General features: G+C 36.3%; 1 protein-coding gene across 4 annotated transcripts in view; it reads left to right on the top strand.

The window, feature by feature from the left end:
• The window catches only part of CRPPA (CDP-L-ribitol pyrophosphorylase A), a 290,868-nt gene that overhangs the window by 117,149 nt on the left and 148,443 nt on the right, over positions 1–25,276 (top strand). For all 4 annotated transcript variants that reach the window (XM_011222602.3, XM_034668623.1, XM_034668614.1 and 1 more), the window contains exon 6: positions 20,092–20,189. In XM_011222602.3, coding sequence (XP_011220904.2) covers positions 20,092–20,189 — 98 coding nt within the window. The remainder of the gene's footprint in view (positions 1–20,091; positions 20,190–25,276) is intronic.

Below are 25,276 nucleotides of genomic sequence, written 5' to 3'. Positions count from 1 at the left end.
CAGTCTGTTCAAATTTTCTGCTTCTTTTTCAGTTTTGGTAGTTTATATGTTTCTAGGAATTTATCCATTTCTTCCTGGCTGTCCAATTTGTTGGCATATAGATTTTCATAATATTCTCTTGTAATTGTTCCTATCTCTGTGGTGGTGTTAATTTTCTGCTCCTTTGTAATATTATTTGAGTCTTTTTTTTTTTAATTTTTATTTTAAGTCTGGCTAGAGTATTGATTTTTTTCAAAGAAACAGCTCTTGGTTTTATTGATCTGTTGGGGTTTTTTTTTTTTGTTGTTGTTGTTGTTTGTTTCTATATCATTTATTTTTGTTCTAAACCTTGTTATTTCCTTCCTTCTGCTGGTTTTAGGTTTTGCTTGTTCTTCTTTTCTTCTTTAGGTGGAAGGTTAGGCTTTTTGAGGTGGTTCTTGCTTCTTGAGGTAGGCTTGTATTGCTATATACTTCTCTCGTAGAATTGCTTCTACTGCATCCCCAAGGTTTTATACCATTGTGTTTTCATTTTTGTTTGTTGCCATGTACTTTTTAATTTCTTCTTTTATTTCCTGATTGACCCATTCATTGTTTAGTAGCATGTTATTTAACCTCCATGTACTGGTAGTCTCTACAGATTTTTTCTTGTGGTTAACTTCCAGTTTTCTAGCATTGTGGTCAAAAAAGATGCATGGTATGACTTCCATCTTCTTGAATTTGTTGAGGCTTGTTTTATGGCCCAACATGTGATCTATTCTGGAAAATGTTCCATGTGTGCTTGAATGTGTATTCTGCTGTTTTAGGGTGCAGTGTTCTGAATTTGTCTATTAAATCCATCTGTTCCAGCGTGTCATTCAAAGCCATTGTTTCCTTGTTGATTTTTTGTTTGGATGATCTGTCTGTTGATGTCAATGGCGTGTTAAAGCCCCTTATTATTATTGCATTATTATTGATTAGTTCCTTTATGTTTGTTATTAGCTCTTGTTATTTGGGTGCTCCTATGTTGGGTGCCTAAATATTTACAATTGTTAGGTCGTCTTGTTGGATTGTCTCCTTTATTATTAGATGGTGTCCTTCTGTCTCTTGTTATAGTCTTTGTTTTAAAGTCTGTTTTGTCTGTTACAGTGTTGTTACTCTGGCTTTCTTTTGACATCTATTTATGTGATGACTCTCCATCCCCTCACTTTCAATCTGCAGGTGTCTTTAGGTCTAAAATGAGTCTCTTGTAGGCAGCATGTACAGGGTCTTTTTTTTTTTTTTTTTAAAGATTTTATTTATTTATTTGACAGAGATAGAGACAGCCAGCGAGAGAAGGAACACAAACAGGGGGAGTGGGAGGAAGAAGCAGGCTCATAGCAGAGGAGCCTGATGTGGGGCTCGATCACACAACGCCGGGATCACGCCCTGAGCCGAAGGCAAACGCTTAACTGCTCTGCCACCCAGGCGCCCCAGGGTCTTGTTTTTTTAATCCATTCTGTTATGCTGTGTCTTTTGATTGGAACGTTTAGTCCATTTACATTCGAAGTAGTTATTGATAGACACGTATTAATTTCCATTTTATTACTTGTGTTTTGGGGTTGTTCCTGAAGATTTTCTGTGATCCTTTATTGCTTTCCTTCATGGTATGTTTATTTTCTTTAATGATCTATTTGGATTTCTTTCTCTATATTCTTTGCATATTTATTAGTGATTTTTGATAGGTGGTTACCATTAGATTTGTATATAACCTCTCCTGCATATAACAGTCTATGTTAAGTTAGTGGTTGCTTAAGTTTGAATCCATTCTTTATTCCTTTCCTCCTGTTTTAGGTACATGTAGTCATATTTTACATCCTTTTATTTTGTGAGTTTCTTGACTGAGTTTTTTACATTAATACTCATTTTTACTGCTTTTGTGTTTCCTACCTTCATACTGTCACTCTGGTCTCTCCTTTCCTTTCAAAAAGTTCCTTTAAATTACCCAACATATACAGCAACATGGATGGGACTGGAGGAGATTATGCTAAGTGAAAGAAGTCAAGCAGAGAAAGACAATTATCATATGGTTTCACTCATTTATGGAACATAAGAAATAGCAGGAAGATCGGTAGGAGAAGGAAGGGAAGAATGAAGGGGGGGGTAAACAGAAGGGGGAACGAACCACGAGAGACTGTGGACTCTGGGAAACAAACTGAGGGCTTCAGAGGGGAGGGGGATAGGGGATTGGGACAGGCCAGTGATGGGTATTAAGGAGGGCACATATTGCATGGAGCACTGGGTGTTATACGCAAATAATGAATCATGGAACACTACATCAAAAACTAAGGATGTGTACTGTATGGTGCTAACATAACATAATAAAAATTATTATAAAAAAACCAAACCAAAGCAAAACAAAAACAGACAAACAAGAAAACAAAAAAACCCCAAAAAGTTCCCTTTAATATTTCTTGCAGGACTGGTTAAGTGATCATGAGCTCATTTAGTTGTGGTTTGTCTGGGAAACTCTTTATTTCTCTTTCTATTCTGAATGATAGCCTTGCTGGATAGAGTATTCTTGGTTGCAGAATTTTATCTATTCAGCATTTTGAATATATCATGCCACTCCCTTCTGGCTTGGAAAGTTTCTGCTGAAAAATTCTCTGGTGGCCTTATGGCTTTTCCCTTGTATGTTACTATCTTTTGTCTTGCTGCTTTTACATCTTTTCTTTATCATTATATTTTGCCAATTTAATTACAATATGTCTTGGTGTGGATCTGCTTTTGTCGATTTTGTTGGGGGTTATCTGTACGTCCTACATCTGGATATCTGTTACCTTTCCCAGATGAAAGAAGTTTTCAGCTATTATTTTTTCAAATAATTTTTCTGCCTCTTGTTCTTTTTTTCTTCTTGGACTCTTGTAATACAGATGTTACTATGTTTACTGGAGTCACTGAATTCCCTAAGTCTATTCTCATGTTGCATAATTCTTTTCATTCTATTGTGTTCAACTTGATTACTCTCCATTACTCTTGTCTTCTGGTTCATTAATTTGTTCCATTTATGTAGTGAGTCCTTTATCTCTGCTATATTATTCCTTTTCTCTGTGTTAAGGGTCTCACTTATGTTTTCCACTGTTTTTCTCAAGTCTAGTGAGAATCCTTATGATCCTTGCTTTAAATACTCTATCAGGCATGTGACATATCTATTTCACTTAGATCTCTGGCCATGGCTTTACCTTGTTCTTTCATTTGGGATAAAATTTTCTGTCTTCTCATTTTGTCTAAGTCTTTATGCCTCTTTCTCTGCTTTAGGAAAATCAGCTACATCTCCAGTTGTTGAGGATAATGGCCTTAGGAAGATGAGGTTCTGAGGTGCCCTTCTGTGTGTTGTTCCCTGTTCCCCAGGGCCTGGTGTTTCTAGGAGTGTCTCCAATGTGTGCTATGTGCGCTTGGCTGTTTTGTCCTGGCTACTTTATTCTTGAGTCCAGTTGTCTGCAGAGGCTCTCTCTCTGCTGCGGGCAGGGTTTGGTCCCTGGGCTGAATGCGGCATGTTTTAAGTAGGTGTGCTCTGGTCTGCTTGTGATGAGACCTGTCATCACCAGTGCTGGAACCTTGTGAGGCTCTGCAAAACTCCTGATTTGGGAGATGGGGTCTGAGCAGGGATTAGGCTGGCTTCCTGGGGGATGAGACCCACTGTGCTGGGATTGAGACAAGTGGGACTGGGATCACAGGGGAGTTAGGGCTTGGTGTAAGCAAGTGAGGTGTAGGTGCTGTACTAGTTCCTGTAGGTGGCCCTGTGCCTATGCTGAGGGATGGGAGAGGGAGATGGTGACCGCCAGTTGCTTTGTTCCTGGAGAAGTCTGTCACTGAACACTGCCTATCTGGGAAGTGTTCTGAGATGAGCACCTAACTTTCCCAATATGTGTCCCAGGTGCTCTTCCGATTGTTATTTCTAAGCTGTCTGTCCATGGATTGTTGGTTTGCCTTCTCCCTAAGAGCAGCTCAGTGGCCTCGGGGCTGTATCCCCGCCACATTGGCTGTCCTTTAAAACTCCGGGTTTTAAGCTGTTGGTTGCCAGAAGTCACAGAATTGGGGCCCTCTTGCTCTCCAAACCAATTGCTGTAGGGATTCAAAACAGCATTTTACTACGACTTTTTCTGAGGTAAAGAGTTGGATCTGATCATTGTTCTTTATTATTTAACCCTTATAGGTTTCTGTGAGTGAAATTTAAAACAAACTTTTGTAGAGAGTAGCATGATTAATAAGCTCAACAAGACACTGAATTTACAGGGTAAGTTTAAAAACAGCTACTTAACAAAGAGGTTTTAAACTTTGGACACACAAGCTGGTTGAGCCCTGCCCTCATCCCCACCGCTGCCTGCTCATACCTACCCAAACCATTAAAGTACTAACAGATGCCAGCGGTAACATATTTTATCTAGATTTACATATGACATACCATCACAACCAAAACTTAATTTAATATGCTCACAGACCCTATCTTGGCAAAAGGAGCAGGATTCTAAAATTTTCATAGAAAATACCCCATGGAATTTTAAAGTAAGAGATTGCATTTATTTTCTTCTATCAATCTTCTAACATCTAGTCTTTTAATTAATTTTATGGCTAAAGACTGTTTTAGAAAGTGTTTTATCCTTTCTGGATTATAATTGTACAAACCTAAGTAAGCTTGTGCTATTAAAAAAAGCCTCAGGATGCCTCTTGTCATAGGGTTTATGTAAACATGAAAAAGTAAAATAGTGAAAACAGAAAATAATTGAATTTTTAAATGACTTTAGTTAATAGTAGTTAAAAATAGTTAATGTTCACATAAAAATTCATGTTTTCCCAGTCATTATGTAATGTTTTCCATTTGTTAAATTAATTGACTCTGATTTCTCAAGTACAACATCTATTGATTCGGAAACTTAGAATTTATTATGAAAATGCATTTTTTTCCCAACATCACTGATAAAAAAAAAAGCAATTGTTTTATTGTTAAGCTTTTTTGAACAGGTAAGTTATAAATCCCCCATATGGCTGCTTTTTGTTTGTTTGTTTCATATAGTGTTTTAGAAAATCGGTAGGTAGGCAAGGATTTGAGTCATTTTGTGCTTATACATTGAAAGTAGCTGAATATACTTGTCAATTGGCTCTGACTGAAAGGAACAAAATAAAATCACATGTGAATAAAATTGATTCAGTGTTAATGAGAATGAGGAAGACTCATTGTGATAGTATGTGTTTTATACATATGAAGAAACTAATGCCTTCACATTTTTGTGATCCATATTTACACTTAATATGGTAGTTTATATGCAATATATTTTTAACCTTTTTAATCAAATTGAAAGAATGAGAAACTTTAAATCAGGTTTTCTCCATCTGTAATTGGACAATATTCTGCATCTGTGGCATGTCTTCATCAGGTTTTTCTTGTTAAATACCCAATGATGGCACCATTTATGTCATTAACCATGCTTCTTGGACAATGCAGTGTGACAGCTAAGATTTACATAGAAACTATAATTTTTGATGTATCTGGCTTTTGACTGTGATTGTTCATTTTCCACATTTTCACATTAATACCATAATCCTTCGTACATAATAGTTTTTGTTCTTCACTGTCTTGAAAGTAATACCGTGATTGTATCTTACGTGAATCTCTAAGAACATTTGCGTCAAGCTTTAATTAGTTAGAACAGGAAGGTTGCAATATGATTTAATAGCAGTTTGGTTTCCTTGGAATCTTACTGTAAAAAAAATGTAAATTGGAAAGTTAAATATTTGGGTGAAGATTAGAGAAAGTAGAGTTCACTTTAGTTTTATAATTTGTTTTATTTGTCACTAGTGAGATGTTAATTAAAACATAGGGGAGTTAATCTGTCATATTCAAAAACTTCTAAGGTCACAATGAGTTATTAAGCAACTAGCTAAATAAGACTTGATAAGACAAAAGCCAGCCAGTTATACTTGACTCTGATGTAGGTAGAATATAAAACAACAGAAACTCCAAACAAGAAGTTTACGCTTAAAGCAATAATACATTTTGTAAATATCCTGGTGAGTCATTAGACTTTAAAAATTGCATTTCCTTCACATTTCTCTTAACTCAGAATATATACTTTGAAAAACAACATATATATTGCATCATTTACTTGGAAAATAGTAGTATGTTACATGTAAAAACGTGTTCATGAAAGAGACAAGATGTCACATGTCTGTTCCTTACTTGTAGTTGTAAGGTAGGAAACTTCATCCTGTATTCAATGACTCATTTAAAAATGTGGTGAAGATCTGATATAATAAGTCTTGAAAAAAAAATCTGCCTGTGTACCATTACTATTGCCCTCCAGCTGAAACATGTACAGTCAGCAGTAGAGGTAACTTCGCTGAAGACCATTTTGACCTTTTAAAGTGGGTATGTGTTGTGTCTTTTGCAAGTCTCTTTGTACCATTGCTGTTGTCCTCTTGTCCTGTAGACCTAGCTTGTTGGCTTTTTTCCTTGATTGACCAGATTCTGCCTCCCTCTCTATTCTAATAGTTTCCTGTATTAGAATGTTTAGGGAAACCTGAGTCTTCTTCCTAACTATTAAAATGAGACAGGGACCTCAGGGCTCAGCAGTAATGATTCTGTTTAATACTATTTTAAAATCCTTGCTGTGAGACAGAAAATACTCTCAGATTGGCTGTTGATTGAAGGAACTAAACAGGTAAATGGAAGATGACTGTCCTCATTTTGAATGGATTAGGGCTAGAAACATCTTTTGGATGTGAATAGTGTTGGATTTGATACAGTTGCTTATTTATCTAAGAACACTAAAATTTTGGCTCAAGAGGTCAGTGTAGTGAATAATGAGCCTTGATGAAGTCATGGTGTTAGATGTTTCTAAGAAAGTAAGGCTGGTGTGGATTTTTTGTCCACTTGGTGGTGGAACTAACATAGTATTTAGGTTTGCCTCTACTTGATGATGTTTGAAACCTTCTTGTAAAATACACCATACTGAGCACTCTTGAGTCGTTATTGATTATTATTTGTTTTATGGATTTTATTTATTTATTAGAAAGCCAGTGAAGGAGCAGAGAGGGAGGGAGAGGGACAAGCGGACTCTGCACTGAGTGCAGAACTTGACGTGCTCCATCCCAGGACCCTGAGATCATGATCTGAACTGAAACTCATGACTGAGCCACCCAGGTGCCCTGAGTCCTTTCTGAGTATTCATTGCAGGCATGTGTCTAGATATTCCTTGGTCCTCTTAGTGTGTCATTGGGTCTTTAATGTGGTAAAGAGAAGGGTGCGCATATTAGAAAATTTTCATATTACTGTTTTTCTGAAGTTCAATGGGAAAACTCCAAATTTGTATGTATTTTCTAATCCTTGAAGGAGGCCCTTATATTTCATGTATACCAAGAGGTCCAATGTTCAAGACCAATAAGAGGAAATTTAAAAGATGTGTATATTACATTATTAGTTTTTGGCCTTATCAAAATCTGTATATGATATCTCCTATTTCCTATAAAGGACTTTAGAATAACACTGGAATTAAACATTTTGACATGTACATGAATATGTTTTGCTAAACCACGTACCCATGGGTATATTATATACCAGTTCTTGGACTCATTTATAAAGTTACAAATTTATACATGATAGCTCCTATTTTGTATAAAAGACTTTAGAGTAACACTGGAATTAAACATTTTTTGACAACACACTGTACATGAATGTATTTTGCTAAACCATTTACCCTAACCAAAGGTGGCTAAGTTTTAGATTGCAAAGCATATTAAACCAGGGGATTAAAAGCCCTGAAGAAAGTCCATTGTATTTACGACTTCACTAAATGTTGAGAGAATTTCAGGAGTTTGTCAGATGAAGCTATGATCTATTAAAAACATTGACATTCTGGATATCATGTTAGGAGTCCTTTCATGCACCGTGCAGAGTAGATGGTTGGAATACTGATAGACCCTATCAACTCCTTGAAGAGCAATGAAATAAACAGAGGCAGAGGACCATTTTCTGTTGGAGGAACTTCCATGTCTTCTCTCACTTTAATTTGGAACTAATAGTATGTAATTGTACCACTGGAAAGTCTAGCACAAAATGACAACCGACCTTCCGAGAAGTTGTCCCCTATTTTATATATCTTTGTGTGCTTCAGTAAATGCTTAATTGGTTTTGGGATTTGGGAATGTTGTCTCTCCAGTACATTGTGGACAACTGAGCCAGCTGACTTCTATGTAAAGTTCTTACATCTTGAAACATCTGAATTAGTGTTCTGTTGGAGAGTATTCTTAAGTCATGTATGATTAATACATATGCGAATGAGACTGTGACTGTGATTTTTAAATTTAAAGGTTTACATGGTCTCTACCGTTTTGGTATAACATTGGATAATATTGTTCTGTTCTGTGATAAACAGTCATTGACCACAATGTTATGTTCTGTGACTGGGTAGGCATGTAATAAGTACTTCATTTCTACCATGTTTCAGTGACTCTGAGGTGCCATTGATTGCAAGCAATATTTTTCTACTATGGGGTAAAGATAAATGCTCCCAATAAACTAAAGTAGAAAGATTTATACTCACTTAGAACCTTTATTTTCTTATTTTAGGGGGAGAGAGAAAGAGAGTGCATGGTGGGGAGGGGCAGAGGGAGAGAGTAACTTAAGCAGACTCTGCTTTGAGCCCATAGCCCAATGCGGGGCTTAATAGCATGACCCTGAGATCACGATCCGAGCTGAAACCAAGAGTCGGATGTTTAACCAAGTGCACCATCTAGGTGCCTCTAAAAGTTTAGAAACTTTTATAAAAACATCAAATGAGTTCTGTATTAAGGCATAGAATTGTATTATAATTGTTCTTGCCTAGAGAGACACAGGGTTCTGGTTCTGGGTGAAGTGGAATAAGAATACTCTACCCTCATCCTCCCACTGAATGAAACTGCAAAACCTGAACAGAATAAATAGAGTAGCTATTTGAGGTTATAAATAAAGTAGTAGCAGGTACAATAATGAATAATACCCAACTTTCAAGGACTACGTAATTGGCAGTGAATTTTATCATTTTGTCCCTCTGCTATATCTTGACTTGAATCCAGTGCAGCCCAAAGCTGCCAAGTGAGCATTGGAGGAGACAGAGCTCCAAGAGAAGCCCCCTAACTCTGGCTAGATGGGCAAGAGGGGATCTCCTAATGTTCAGATAGTGAAGATATCCTCCTTTTTTTTTTTTTTTCTCTCCCTACTCTAAAGATTGACTCCCCAAGCAGTCCTGTGGCTGCAGTGGCACCGACAGTGGCAACGGTTGGTGCCCAGAGATTTATAAAATTCTGAGAGAAGTGAACATTGCTCTGGTATCAGGATTGCCGTGGCTTGAAGAGGTGGGATAAGCACTGTTGCTGTACTTGCTGTCTTCCTTTTGCTTAACTTTGCATGTGGGTATAGTCGTGGGAAGTGTGTGCAAAGTGGGATAAAGTCCCAGCTCTTTGATAGAAGTTCTGAAAATGGATGCACTAGAGAAATGGAATATACAGGAGAGACTGGTGCGAGAGGATATTACCTAGATAACCAGGATATAATCCAAGATCTGTGGGCATACAAAGAACTACAAAAATAGAAACTTAAATGGGGAAAGATAACCAGTTAGATACTCATGTTGAGATGACACTGATGTCTGAATTACCTGACAAATATTTTACAATCCTGATTATAAAAATGGGGAAAATACGGGGAAATGCTCTTGAAAGATGGAATGTCTCAAGAAAGGCATAGAAAATATAAAGAAAAGCCAAATGGAAATTCTAGAACTGAAAAAAATACATCAACCAAAATGAAAAACTTACCAAAAGGGCTTAATAATAGAATAGAGATGTCAGAGAAAGTTCCAGTGAAGTTAAGATAGATCATTGGAAAATTTCCAATCTGAACTACAGAATCAAGAGGTTGGGGGTAAAAATGAATAGTGCTCCCATCTGGCAATATCATACATTGCTGATAGTAAGGTAAAATGGCACAGCCAAAGTGGAATGCTGTTTGACACTTCTTAAAGAGAGAAATGTACATTTACCACATGAGCCAGCATCCTTGTCCAGTCCATTTACCCTAGAGAAAGGAAACCTTACATCCACATAGAAAACTGGGAATGTTTTTTGGCAGTTCTGTTCATAATCTTCAAAAGTATTTAGCAGTCCAAATGTTCTCCTTTGGGTGAATTGATAAAATGTGGTACATCCAAATAATGGAATGCAACTTAAAAATGAAAGGATAGACATTGTCAATACGTCAAATAATTTAAATCTCAAAAGGAATTTTACCCAGTGATGGATGATATTCTCAAAAGGTTACATTTTGAGTCATTCCGTGTGTGATAGTCTTAATGAGACAGAACTATAGAAACAACAACAACAAAAGTCAGAGTTTGCCCACCGCGTGGCAAGGGTAAGTACAGAGATGGCATGAGGGATTGAACTGCTTTTTATCCTGATGTGGTTACGCAAATTTATAATGTGTTAAAATTGGGGAAATGACACAAAGGTAATTGTAGTGCATACCCATGCAGAGAAAGTTAGAGATCAGTATATCTTCATTCGGCCCTGAAGGGTAGCAATTCTAAGATGCAGTTTCTATTTCAGGGATGTTATACAGAAGAAACATGGGAGTTTTAATTAATGAAATAAAGTATGTGTTGGAAGCTTGCCAGCTGCTTAATTAAAAGCAATGAAAAAAGACATCATATTTTTCCCCACTGTGATGTCATTTTCTATTACAACCTCCTAGGCCTTAGCACTTGGAAGAGAAGGGTTTGCTAGAAACTGCAGAGAATCTTGTTTACTCCATGAATGTGTGAGACTACCATTTGACATATGTGACTTCAGTTTAAAAAAAAAAAAAGTGGGAAAACTCCTGAATTAGGAAATTACCTATATTCTTTATAGGTTCTATTAACATGTAGAGTGTTTGAGGTTTTCAATTCTAGACTAGATTGCCTGGTTTGAATCTTGGGTTTTCAGTTTGCTAGCTGAATTTAATCCCAGGCAAATCATTTAAATCTTTATCTGTAAAGAGGACATGATAATTTTGCCTGCATCATAAGATTTTGGTTAGAATGTTTATTATAATATTAGACATAATATTTGTCAGCTACCCAGTGAGAAATCATCCAGTGTTTGGCTGAGTTACTCTGGCTCAATTGTTTTTACTGAAAGGGTGCTAATATCTTTTATTTATTAGTAACATTGCTTTCATGAACTAGAATTTAAAGGACTCTCTATGGTAACTTGAATTTGTAAGCTTAGCAGCTTGTGAATAAAAATAATGATCTTGTTACTTTATGCTTTCAGCTTTTCTCTTTACTATTTTTAAAAATTTTTATTTTATTATTTTTAAGTAGGCTCCACACCCAGTGGGCGACTTGAACACAAGACCCTGAGATCAAAAGTCAGATGCTCTACTGATTGAGCCAGCTAGGCATTCCTAGCTTTTCTCTTAATTTAAATATTTAAAAGTTTACCCATTGTTTTAACATTTGTTAGGTATCCTTACGTGATATACTGAAGACCTTTATTTTGTCCCTTGATCTTATATAAAGATATTTCCTGAATAAATGGAAGTATAGATGAAAGGACTAGTATGCTTGCATAAAGTTTTTTCTACTTCTTATTTTTTTAAGACATTTTGCTATCAAACCACAGATAATAGAAATCCAAACCAGATCTGTAACTTAAAGAGTAATGTGCATATCTGTGTAATATCACACAGATCAAGAAAAAAACTTGGCCACTCACAGCAGAGGCTTTTCCTCATAATTTTATACAGTTAAAACCTCCCTTCTCAAAAGTAGTAGCTATCAAGATTTTACAGCAATTTCCTCATTTCTTCTGAGCTTTATCACTCAGATTTACATTTCTAGACACTATGGTTTAGTTGTGTTTTTTTTTTTTTTAATGACCTGTGAAATCTCACTCCATGGGTGTAGACTGATGAGTGTATATTCTTGCATGGTGCAATTATGCATATTTCAATATGTTTTTCTGTCTTCTACGAAGTGACAGCCAGCTCTAGAAGCTTAATCAGATTTAGTTTCATGTCTGGTAAGTCTAGAGGTCGTATGAGTTTTTAATTACGAGACACCAAATGTCTGGCTATCTTTTATTTTCTGATGATAGTAGCCATTGATATTCAATGTCTAGATTTGTTAATACATGGTGGGTGTGTGCAAAATAATGACATTTTAATTTGATCAATTAGTTTTCATATATTAATTGAGGTACTTTCACAAACACTTCTCATGTACAGCTTACCTACCCACTGTACAGCTTACATAGAAAGATAAATGTTCATTTTCCTTTTTCAGTATTCAACTGAATTCATTCTGTCATCCTCTAAACTTAAGTACTTTTTGTGTGTGTTCACATGAAGATGAAATGCTTCATAAATTTATATTGATACTTACAATTCAAATTGTATTTTACTTCCACTCCATTGAGAATTCTGGTTCTCAAAGATAGAGGAATTAACAGAATTAGAATATTCTATAATCATTCAGATATTTTATTCAACAGTATACCCTCTAGGTCTCAAAGTATAGGCACTATCAACCAAGACTATTTCTGAAAAGAGTTACATAATTTTTTTTACATATTCCATTCATTTCTATTGCATTTTCTTGTTTGTATTGTATATTTTCATATTATACAGCCAGTTATATACTGTATTCAGTTAATTTTAGACCTTAATTAGTCATAGTTCTGAAAGTAACTTTTTAAAAAAATTATATTATTTGAAAGAGAGCGAGTAAGAGAGAGCATGAGCGGGGGGAGGGCGAGAAGCAGACTCCCCTCCTGAGCAGGGAGCCTGATGTGGGGCTTGATGCCAGGACCCTGGGATCATGACCTGAGCCGAAGGCAGATGCTTAACCAACTGAACCACCCAGGCGCCCCTGAAAGTAATTCTTTTATGCTGTCCCTCAGTCATTCTGTATATGTCTCTCTAGTCTTTGGTTGTCTGAGACCTTGAGCTCTAGCACATTCCTTAAGAGATATTCAGAGGAAAATAGTTTTCTTCATTCAAGTTGATAACTGTGTGCTCTATACTTGAACGTCAATTTTGCTGAATATAAAATCTTGGCTCATTTTTTTTTTCCTTGAATAACTTAAATATGTTCTTTTGTTTTTATTGAATAAATTCTGATGATTATCTTACTACCTCTATTATCTATTCTTTTTGTATAGGGGACCAAAAGAATGATTTTTTTTTTAAGATTTTATTTATTTATTTGACAGCCTGAGAGATGGAACACAGGCAGGGGGAGTGGGAGAGGAAGAAGCAGGCTCCCAGTGCAGGAGCCCGATGCGGGGTTCAATCCCAGGGCTCTGGGATCACGCCCTGAGCCGAAGGCAGATGCTTAACGACTAAGCAACCCAGGCTCCCCAAAAGAATGATATTTTTAAAAGTCTAGTAACTTTACTAGAAAATGTCTTCGTATTGGTTTTTACTGGCAAATATTTGGAGACACTTACTGTGAGATGCTGGAGTGTGTGTGTATAAATAAAAATTTCAGTATTCTCTTCTTCATGGATTCCTATTATGTTTGTGTTGGACCATCTTTACCCAAGGTCAATATTTGTCACATTTATTGAATCTTTATTTCTTCTTCTTTTTTTAATTTAAAAATATTCCTTTTTTTATCTTAAATTATTATCTGTTAATTTTGTACCTGTATCATATCTGTATAGTCCTCATTTCTGAAATAGTCTTTTATTTTAAATTCTTTCCTGACTACTGCCACTTAATTTATGAGCTTTTAAAATTCTAAATTACATAGTTCTTTAATGTTTGGTTTCATTGTCTTAATGTTTTTTTGACTCATTGTAAAATAGTAGATTGCAATTTTAACTGGTTTGGTAGGCATATCATTCTGGTATGTGTTCATTATTTTTAGAAGTGTTTTTCTGCTCTTATTTTTTTTATGTAAGTTTTATGTAGGGATTGACTTTGATAATTTTTCCATTGTTAGTTTGTATTTGCCTCTTTATAACTACGCCAGTCATATTGGCTTAGGAATCACTCTAATTGTCCTCATTTTAACCTCATTTTATGTCTTAAAGTCCCTATCTTCAAATATAGTTACATTCTGAGGATAGTCAGGGTTAGAACTCCCATAGTGACTTTGGTAGGGGAAAAAAATTCAGCGCATAACAATATGTCTTAGTCATGGTCCTAGCACAGGGACTGGAAACTATTAAGTGTTCAATACCTTCTTGTTAGTGCCCTGTGTTAAAATCTGGTGGGGGGGGGGGGGGTGTTGGGAAATTAAAAGTTAGCAAGTAAATTCTAGTTTCCTGAGTTTAGGAGTTACTGATTTTGTGGGAGAGGAAAACTAGTAAATGACAAAATACAAAGTAAAAATTTTAGTAAAAGTAAAATAAAAATGCAGAATAATATGAAAGAGAAAAATAACCCTTTAGGATACTAATTTCACAAAGATTTGAGTTAGAAAACTAGAAGTTTACAATTTCGTGGCTCTGTGACTTTGGGCAACTTAATAGCTTTATAGAATCAATCTATAAAATGGGGAGAATAATTCCTAATTGCTATGATGATGAAAAGAAATGTATAAAAGTCTCTACTGTAGTAAAAAGCAAAGACTATATTATAACTGCTTAATATGGCATGAGTACGTAATAATCAGAATAAATGCACTGACTACAAAAATGATTGCTGCCTATAAGGATTCCCATGAGTCTGTTGCTGTGTACTGCCTGAACATCAGCTTTGTGAATAGGCTTATTAGAGCCAAGGTACATGTAAATTTCTATTTCTGAAACTCAACACTAAGGGCCTTTCCTTTGGAACACTGAGATTCAGTAACACAGTGATTCATACCTAGATGTGAGGAGAATCCTGTGTGCTTACATGTGTTTTTAAGAGGGATCTTTATGTATCAGAATTGTGGGTTTGGAGATATGGGGGATACTGTAATTTCAGAGTCTCCCTGGTTTGTTACCTCCCTGTTGTTTTTTTCCCTCCTGCTGCTCCCACCGCCCCACCTCCCCCAACCAGCTAAAACACTGGCCTATGGTTATTAAAGCAGATGATGCTTCAGGTGGTCCTTTTTGGAGAATTAGACAATGACATGTAATGGCATTGCAGGTAGGGGGAACATGTACATTCGTCCAAAGGTCAAAGTATATCTAGGGAAATGTAGGTGGTATGATCTGGCTGAAGACTAAGGTGTGTTGCCCAAGGTGTGGGTGTTCATTTATTGCCTTTTATAGAGCAAAAGGAGGTTGGAATTCTGTGATGAAGACTTGGAAATAATTTGTTATCTGTTGAAGAATACTTAGAATTATTTGCCAATCAGGGTTCTCCAAAGAAATAGAACAAACAGGATACACATATACACATATACACCTGAATTGGCTCATGTGATTATTGATTATGGAGGTTGGCAAGTCCCAAATTTACAAATCCAGAGTCACAGTTGAAGCTGTAAGGCTGACAGGCTGCTGTAGAACCAGAAAAAGCTGGTATTTTAGCTCTAAGACCATTAAGCAGGAGGTTCCTTTCTTACTCCTGGCAGGTCAAACCTTTGTTCTATTCAGATCTTCAACTGATTGGATGAGGCCCATCCATGTTAGGAAGGACAATCAACTTTATTTAGTTTACCTATGTAAATGTAAACCACATCTAAAAATACCCTTACAGAAACACCCAAGTTATGTTTGACTAAATCTTTGAACACCCCATTGCTCAGCCACGTTGACATATAAAATTAATCATTACAGTCAATAAAGTAAAATCAAAGTGTACTTTATTTTTGGCATAATTATTGTAATTATACATATACCCTGACCATTTAAAAGTTCTCACTCATGGGGATGAGATATTAACTGAAAAATTTGAGCTTATTAAATGATGCTTACAGCTTTTTAATACTAATATGTAGACTACAGGTCATGTTCCATTAGAATTTTCTTTCTATTAAGTTACATTGAGTTGTGTGATACCTAAATGCTATATGTAAATAAAGTTATCCAGTGTAAATCAGACTGTGTGTTAAAACAGATTTTTTGGGGGGGAAATTACCCTACAGGTTTAGATATTAAAATACTTCATGTGTTATAACCATCCTTTTAGGAAGATTTAAAAAAAAGATACTGCAGCAACTAAAACTAAGAAGTTAATATTAGTAATAAAGTTGACAGGTCAGGTCTGATCTGAATTTAACTCCAGTATTTTTCTAATTTATCTTTATATCTTTTGGGGGGGAGAGAACAAAGATTGGATTCTTGTAGTAGAGTTTTTATGATTCTGGGAAGCAAAATGATTTTATGGTCCTCCCCCTATGCTATTGTTGTGTTTATTTTAACCTCTAAAAATTTCTAAGAAGTGGTTTATTAATAGTTAGAACAACAGATGAACATTTCTAAAGGCTCCTGTTTTTGTTGATTTCATTATTTACCTCAAAGAAGTTGTTAAATTCTTTGCTTTGAGAAATAATAAATATTAATCATATTTGGAAAGTTTTGTGCTTCATGAAAAAAAAAGAATTTTAAATGTTACATATATTTTTTTCTCCCTCAGTTGGGGGTTACTAGAATAAGTGTGGAATTGAGGAGGTTGAATTTATTTGAGACCTGCTTCTCCAGCTCCATTCTTTTCCATTTTGGGTTTCCACCTGCATGGCCCAGGTATAGTCACTGCTGTTGTCTTTTGTTGGTGAAGATCTTAAGTACGTTAACATTCCTGGTTAGGGCTGTCAGTATGTTTGTGGGATTATTAGTAGAAATCACATGAGATGCTTCACCCTAGATCTAATGGATAAACTAATATATGAATGATCAGAAGCTATCCATTTTAGTTTTCAATTCAGGGATGAAAACATAGGACTGTTACTCAAGATGTGTATTTCATTATTATACATAATTACTGCATTTTGGGTGAAATATTAAAACTTGGAAAGTATTAGTGGGACAGAACTGAGATGGATTTTTAAAATTTTTATTTATTTAAATTCAATTACCATATAATGTATTATTGGTTTCAGAGGTAGAGGTCAGTGATTCATCAGTCTTATATAATACTCAGTGCTCATTACATCCTCCTTAATGCCCTTCACCCAGTTACCCCATCCCCCCACCCCTCTCCCCTCCAGCAACCCTCAGTTTGTTTCCTATGCTTAAGAGTCTCTTAATGGTCTGTCTCCCTCTCTGATTTCATCTTGTTTTATTTTTTCCTCTCTTCCCCTATGATCCTCTGATTTGTTTCTTAAATTCCACAGATGGATTTTTAAAAAAAGATTTAACTATTTGAGAGAGTGGGGAGGAGCATGAGCCCAGGGGAAGACCAGGGGGAGAGAGAGAAGCAGACTCCCCACTGAGCAGGGAGCCAGAGGATGTGGGCCTGGATCCCAGGACCCTGAGATCATTACCTGAGCCGAAAGGGAAGAATCCAACCCTTAAGGAACTGAGCCACCCAGGCGCCCCTCCTCCCTTTTTCTTTAAACAAACACTGAAATTATTAAGACACAGGGAGTATTTGAAGTTAGAGATGGGTCATTTTTAAAAATTGCTTGTGGCTTAATGATTTAACGTTATTGAATGCCCAAGAATGGCCTTGTATTTGTAATTGGTGAACATTGCCTGTTTTTTCTTATATTGCCTTTATAATATTGGGTAAGAAATGCTTAAATTGTGAACTCCAGTGAGCCATGTGGATTAGAGTAGGAATTTGGGTAGATTTAGGTTTTTTAAATAGTTTGACACTAGAAATATCAAAGGCAGTTGACTAACAACACTTCTTTCTCACAACTCAGCAGTTGATTCTGGTGGGCAACCAGTATTGAAAACTGTTGAATTTGGGAACTGATGAAGATTCAACCTAGTGTAGACTGTGGATGACACTGGTTAGGTGGAGGATTTTTTATTACTAGGGGAAGGACAAATCAATATCTACAGTGGACACTATGAAGGAAATGGCAAGTCTGGCATAGACTACTTGGAGTATGAATAACTGGGAAATATAAGACATTGGCAGACAGTATAGAAATCACCATGATAAAAGATTCACCTCATTTTTTGTTACATTGCCTTGAATCTAGATTCTTAGGTTTTCTTCAGTTGATCTTCACTGAATAGAGGTGTGAATTTATTTTTTATCCAGTTTCATTGAGATACAATTGACATACAACATCATGCAAGTTTAGGGTATGCAACGTAATGATTTGAAATATATGTATAGTGAAGTGATTACCACAGTAGTATTAACACTTCCACCACATCCAGTAGTTAAAATATTTTTTAAAAGATGAGTTTTAAGGTTTCCTACCGTGAGACATATATACACATACGCATATATATACACACACACACATATATATGGTTTTTTATTGTGCCTTATTTTGAGGTGGTAGGATATTTTTTAGTATGCTTTCAAACAAAAGGTGAAAGAATAGTACACTTAAGTTCCATTTCTCTTTTATCTAGATAGACCTGTTCACCCATTGTTTACATATTGTCCCATTTGCTTTATCATGTCTGTACATGTTTTCTCTTGTTTGGCCTACAGAATTTGGAACTAGTTAATGGGTGTTTGCTAAATTTATAGTAATTTGTACAACAAACACAAAATAATAAAAATATGCTATGTAATTCATGAGAACTTCATGAGAAATAACATGAGAAATTAAAGTAGAAATTACAAAACGTTAAAATGAAAGGAAAGTGTATGAAATCTTTTAAACTGAAAATGAAATAACTTGAATGAAAATGTCACAATGTTTGAAATAAAGCTAAGGGTTTCAATTAGAGGAAAATTTAAGGCTTTATATGTAAATATAAAAATAAAGGAAAATCTGGACGTAAACAGTTTAAGCATCTTTTTCAAGAAAACAGCTAACTAAATCCAAAGATAGTGGAAGGAAGAAAAATATTGGATAGTAGAAATTCAAGAACTAGAAAATAAACATACAAGAGAATCAACAAAGATTTTCTTTGAAAATGTTAATAAAATCGATAATGCCTTGGTAAGAGTGATCATGAAAAAAGTTCCTTTCTGTGAAGTCAGGTTTCTGGAATCTCTAACGTGGCTTCAGAAAATTATCATAAAGGTTCGTCATGAAGATTGGTACTAACAGAACATATAGCTCCAGCACCATATAATATTTTTGGTAAGTAGAAGGTAGTAATAGGAGTACTATTGGTGATATTGTTAATATTTTAAGTGGTCTGTTGTCCCCAGCTTTGATAAACTCTCACTGTATGATAAAATGATGAACTATCACTGTATCAATGTTTATATACACCAAATTATATAGACCTATCCATGTAAGAAGGAGCTGGGTTAAATGTTAATCGAACTAATTTGATTTAGGTTTCTTATTTAAAATTCAGCCTTTTTTCTTCATTCTTCATATAATACCATGTAACGTCTTCTTAATTGGCAGTAATATAGCTATATCTTAGCATTTTAGATTTGTCTACTATAGAGGAGGACTGCATATCTTTTGGGAGCATGCATCCAGGGTTAACAAAGGTGAAATTATTAGGTCATATGGCTTCTGTTTTTGAATCAGATCATGTCAAAGAGGTCTAACAAATTTGGAGAAAATCGGTTTTGCTCTTTTCACTTGTGGTAACACTTAAACAGGTGGGAACTTAATTGTATTTAATTGACAAAATTGAGAGGAATCCCAAGGAAACTGCTGTACTCACCCACCCAGGGCAGTAGGTGGCACAGTGAGCTGAACACAGGAGATAATCTTCTAGCCTGAGGAAGGGATCTACTTGAGAGATGGGATTTTATCGGATTCTAGGAGACTCCAAATAAATGTAGGAGGATTGAATTGTCAAGCCAAACAGCTGTCACTTCCAGTTAGTCCTTCATAATGTATCCTAAGATGGCTTATTTCTGTTGCTTACACAACGTTCTGGTTAGCCATCTACACAGTGTTGAATACATACCTTTACTGACTTGGGTGGTAAAGGGTCAGGGACTTATAAGTGTGACTTCCAAGTGACTTCACTGGCCTGAAGGTAAAACCTTCCTAGTTCGACAGTTAGAAACAGCAAGTTAGCCTTGATTTTAGCACACTAGCGCCTTGTTCCATTTTCTGTTTGAAACAATATCTTTTTTCTTTTTTATCTCAGAAAGAATTTCACAATACATTTGCATAGTAATGGACACAAAAGAAGATGAGAATCATGTAGGTCATCATCTTGAAGAAATACTAAAAAACGAATTAAATGTAAGTATTCGAAGGTTGAGTTTCATGACATCAAGGAGTTGAATTCCCTTTATTCCCCGTTTTTGAGCTGATGAACTTCTTAGTTGAATTCATACCTACGTGGGCTAAGGAAATGAAAGAAGTAGTAATAAGTGTGAGGAGGTCCATAGGAATTATTTGTAACTTTTATCACTAACGACTTGGATTATTTACTTCTTTGACAACTTTTTGTCTTGAAATGTTTTGTTTGACAAAATGATTTTATTTTAGGTCATTTCCCTGTTTCTATTAAAATATATATCAGGGCTTAGGATGAACATGTGATGACCTTTTAACAATATATACGATCAAATTCTACTTAAAAGCCAAAGGAAAACGTTCATGTTAGTTAATTTTATCATGATAGCGTAGTTAGAAGGGGAATGGTCTCCCTTAGGACTGTCTGTGCTCAGAGGGCAACTTTACTGCCTAATTTCCTTATCTTAAATTGAAAATGCCAATAACATCTGCTTTGTAAAGTTATTAGGATTGAATAAAATAACTATAAAGTTTGAATTTAAAGTTTAAATTTGAATAGAATTTCAAGTACTTTGGAAGACATCTGGCTTGTAGTAAATTTTTGGTGAAGATGAAACTATAATAATTAAACTTTTGATGATGAGACAGATGTGTATTAAGTTATGAATACTGCTAGTTCCCAGACTTTAGTCCTGATTTAGATACACAAACTGTTAAGAACATAGATCCCTGGAATATATGAAATCTTAGTGAAGAATAGTTTGGGATTTGTTTAGAATCCAAATTTTTATACTTGATCTTAGCCAAAAGGTGGAGAAGCAATAGAATCCAAATTTTTAACAAGCTGCTCCAGGTGATATTAATGGCACTCAGTGCCAAATTCTACCAGTAGCACTTGGAGCAACTACCCAAAGCTGAAAGAAAATGACCACCATATCCACTGTCTCTTTGGTGGAAAGGTTATACTATAATCTACTCTTCTATATTCTGTCTATTGACTTTCTGGACATTTTCCCTTCATCCTTGGAAATTTTAGCATCTTGCGCTCTCTTTCTACCTCAAATTCACCTGTTAAGAATCTGTTCCTAAATTTCATTCCCCAGTTTCACTGCTGTATCTTGCAGAATATTTAACTCTCAATAACTTTCCATTGTCTGACCCACTGAAGCACCTTTTTTGCCTCAAAAATAGTCTTTTACCTTTGGGTAGCCTCATTTATTCTTTATCCAGTCAATGCAGAAGTCACTGAGATGGAACCCTGAAATAATATTACTGGAACTCTGGCTATCAGTCAACCCTAAGTTTAGAGAGTTGGGTTTTTATACTCTTGCCAAGTACCCAGTTGTTGTATTCTGTGTGACTAATTCCTTTATTGATCTTTCTAGTATTGGACCCTATAAGAAGTCCCTTTGGTTACAATTACTACAGTACTCACTCTCTGTTGCTTCTTTTTCTGTGGCTGTTTAGTGATGAAATGACGGATGTAGGGATACACACAGTAGTACATTACTGGCCTTGTGTGATTTCTTCATCACTCTGGCCTCTCAGGTCTTTACCCTTTTCATTTCCAGTGACCTTAATTTACCTACCCATCGGGTCCAGTCTGCATATTGCCATCATCTTAACTGTGCTGACAGAGTAAGTACTAAGACTATTCCGTAAGTTCTGACTGCAACATTTTGTCCTTCCATGTCTTTTGCTAAATTACTCCTGCGCGTATATGGATTTTAAAGGAAACTCAGGTCCCTCATCTCCGTTTCTTTTGGCTACGTTTTGTTTTATACCCTTCCTTGCCTAGTTTAGATGTCATGTTCTGGTGCTTCAGCAGATCATGGATATTCTCAGTTCCCTTGTCCTTCAAATGCACCCCCATTGTTAAAACTCCAAGTATTAGTCTAACTTTTCACTTCTCTAAGCCTTGACTCAAACGTCATAGTGCTGGAGAAAATTATAAAGCAGTGCAGATTGTTGCCATTCAAAAATATCGTCTTCATTTTCCAGGAGGCACAGAATATTTTAAAGCAAGTATACTATGATTGAATAGTCAATTCCCCATCCTCCTCTGTGAATATTTTAAACCTCCCAAACTTTGCTCAAATGCTGAACCCAGGCTTTCTTAACCTCACTGTGGCGTTTTGAGCTAGATAATTCTTTGTCGTACAAGCCTGTCTTCTGCATTGTACACTGTTTAGCAGTATGCTTGGCCTATACCCACCAGATGCCCCTAATTGTAGTAAATAAAACATCTCCAGTTATTAGTAAATGTGGACTGAATGGGGCAAAATCCCTCCTTCAGTTGAGAAATGCTGGTCCAATCCCATTATCTTTACCCCTATTGTTAGACACAGTCTTACCTCCAACTTCAGAGCATAATTATGCACTCCCACATGGCAACATCCCTGCCATCTTGGCACCAAACCTATAAAGAGTCCTACATCTGTAACCATACTCTTATTAAGACTGTTTCCTCTTCTGAGCTCTGGTTACCCTCCCTCCACTTCCCCCATTGCCATCAACATCCCAGCATATTCAAGTTCCTTCCATTAATTGAAACTAAACAAAACAAAAAAAATCCTCTTAACTCAGGTTGCCCTGAAGCCAACCTTGTCTAGAATAATTTAACTTCTTATTCCTCATTTCATTGTAGCCTGAGTTCCATTCCCACCTTCTGTTGGAACTACTCTCACCAAGGTCCTCAGTGACCCTTTGGGGAATCCACGAGACGTTTATCAGTCTTTACTTGATTTATTGCAGCACTGGACCCTCTTGTCTGATATGTTCTTCCAGAAGGAATCTCATTCCTTTTTTATAATATCTTGTTTTTCTGAACCTCCTTTTTGTTTGTGGCTTCCTCTTAGTTTTGTTTATAGGATCCTGTTCATAATTTTTAGGTTTCCCGTACATAGGTGAGTGGTTTTCTCTGTAAAACCGTGCTGATGGCTTCATTTATTATCTACTTGTTCAAGATAAAATCATTCTCTAGCCCTCTGTTTAATTATTCACCAGCCTGTGTTTCAGATCTGTAAATTCAATTAGAAGTTCCTCAGACCCTCAAACTTTAGTGTTAGTAATATTTAACATTTCACAAATTCTTTTCAAAGCAGTTGTCTTCCATCTGCTAAGGTTTCTGCCTCTGATGTGTATATATTTTGCCTAGTTCCCTAAACCTGGTGTAATCTTCCACCCATTCTCTATCTCACCCCTGAAGCAAATAAAATTCCAAAACAGTTGAATTCTATCTCACTATCCTTCAACTGAGGAATCTGGAGTCTTCCCAGAGCTTAGTGCAGTCTTGATACGAGGGGGAGATTTATTGAATGTTAAATAAACAAATGGATAAATGATCATAACTTGTTATTACTAACTTGAACTTTATATTATGTATTGTACTATGCTTTCTGCATAACCGATCATCCCCAACCTAGTGACCTTAAATAACAAAGGTGCATTGTCTCACAGTTTTTGTGAGACATACGTCTAGGCACAGCACAGCCAGTTGGCCTTGGTTCAGGGTCTTTAATTTGATTGTAGTCCAGCTGGCCTCTGCTGGCTGACGCTGTAGTCTCACCTGAATCATCCATGTGCAAATGGATCTGCTCCCAAGTTTATGCAAGTAGTTGTTGGCAGGCCTCAAGCTTTTGCCCTGTGGACTTACCCAGAGCTGCCTCACTACTTGTCATTCAGGAATGAAGGCGTGGTCTTTTTGTAACTTGATCTTACAAGTAACACCCCATCACTTGTGTCCTATTCTCTTCATTCAAAGCTAGTCAGTGTATGCAATGCACACTCAGGAGGGGATTCTGTGAGATTGTGAGTATTGAGAGGTGGGGGAATTGTTTGTGGGTCTCTTTAGAAGTTGTCTGCCACAAACATAAATTTGTTACTAAGTTAGAAGATACCCATTATCATGGCTGTCCTAGCTTTCTTTTTTTTTTTTTTAAATTTATTTATTTGACAGAGATAGAGACAGCCAGTGAGAGAGGGAACACAAGCAGGGGGAGTGGGAGAGGAAGAAGCAGGCTTATAGCAGAGGAGCCTGATGTGGGGCTCGATCCCATAACGCCGGGATCACGCCCTGAGCCGAAGGCAGACGCTTAACCGCTGTGCCACCCAGGCGCCCCATGGACTGATGCTTTGACTTAGAAGGGGCTTTCTTAGTTTGGGCCCAGACTCCTAATAATTCCCAGCAGAGTGAGAACCTTCATGTGGCTCCTTTGTTTTCAACTTTGAATTGGAGACTAGTTGGCCCCTTTGAGTTTTTGCTCTTCTTTCCAGAATGACCTGCTAAGCTATCCAGAGAGTACCTGATGATGGTTTTGTATTACTCTCTTTGGGCTCCCTTCCCCCCTCCTCTTTGGTCTGCACATTATCTTAAACGGCGGTCTTTATAGTTGCTGGCAGTTTATCCTTACCCACTAATACTGGTTTTGTGATAGATAGTATCTACAGGTTTTTGGTTTTGAAGTTTTTTCTTGTACTGTCTTTTTAATGGAGAGATCTACAGAGACTTGAAGATTAAAACAACTGTTTCCAGAATCTTCTTCCCTTTATTCTTTGTGTGCTCTGCTTGATATTTATAATTTTTAAGCACTTAAATTTCTCTCTGAATTTCAAGTATCAAATTGATCGATAAATATAGATGATAAATTTAGAAACTTTAAAAGATTAGTCTTGATTTTCATTTAGGGATTTCATTCATATAATAAAGCCAGGGTGTATGTGGATGTTCAAAAGAAAGAAGTACCACTGATGGGGTGCCTGGGTGGCATAGCCTCCTAAGTGTGTGAATCTTGGTTTCCCTCATGTCATGATCTCATGGGTAGTGAGATCGAGTCCTGCCTTGGGCTCTGTGCTCAGCATGGAGTTTGCTTGAGATTCTCTCTCCCTCTCCTTCTGCCCATCCTGCTTGTGCACTCTCTTGCGTGAGCACTTGCTCTCCAAAATATTTAAGATATTTAAATATATCTTTAAAAAAGGTGTTTCTCAAGCACCTCTTAATTGTAATGTACTCCTTTGAGGAGATATGTTGGACTTTTCTAAACTAAGAGTTAATGTGGAACTTACAGAAAATAACTGTGTGTCCTGTAAAC

Source organism: Ailuropoda melanoleuca, chromosome 1 (assembly GCF_002007445.2).
Source record: "Ailuropoda melanoleuca isolate Jingjing chromosome 1, ASM200744v2, whole genome shotgun sequence".
NCBI classification, from domain to species: Eukaryota; Metazoa; Chordata; class Mammalia; order Carnivora; family Ursidae; genus Ailuropoda; species Ailuropoda melanoleuca.
Note: the sequence above shows the minus strand (reverse complement) of the source record. Positions and strands in the feature narration are given on the sequence as shown.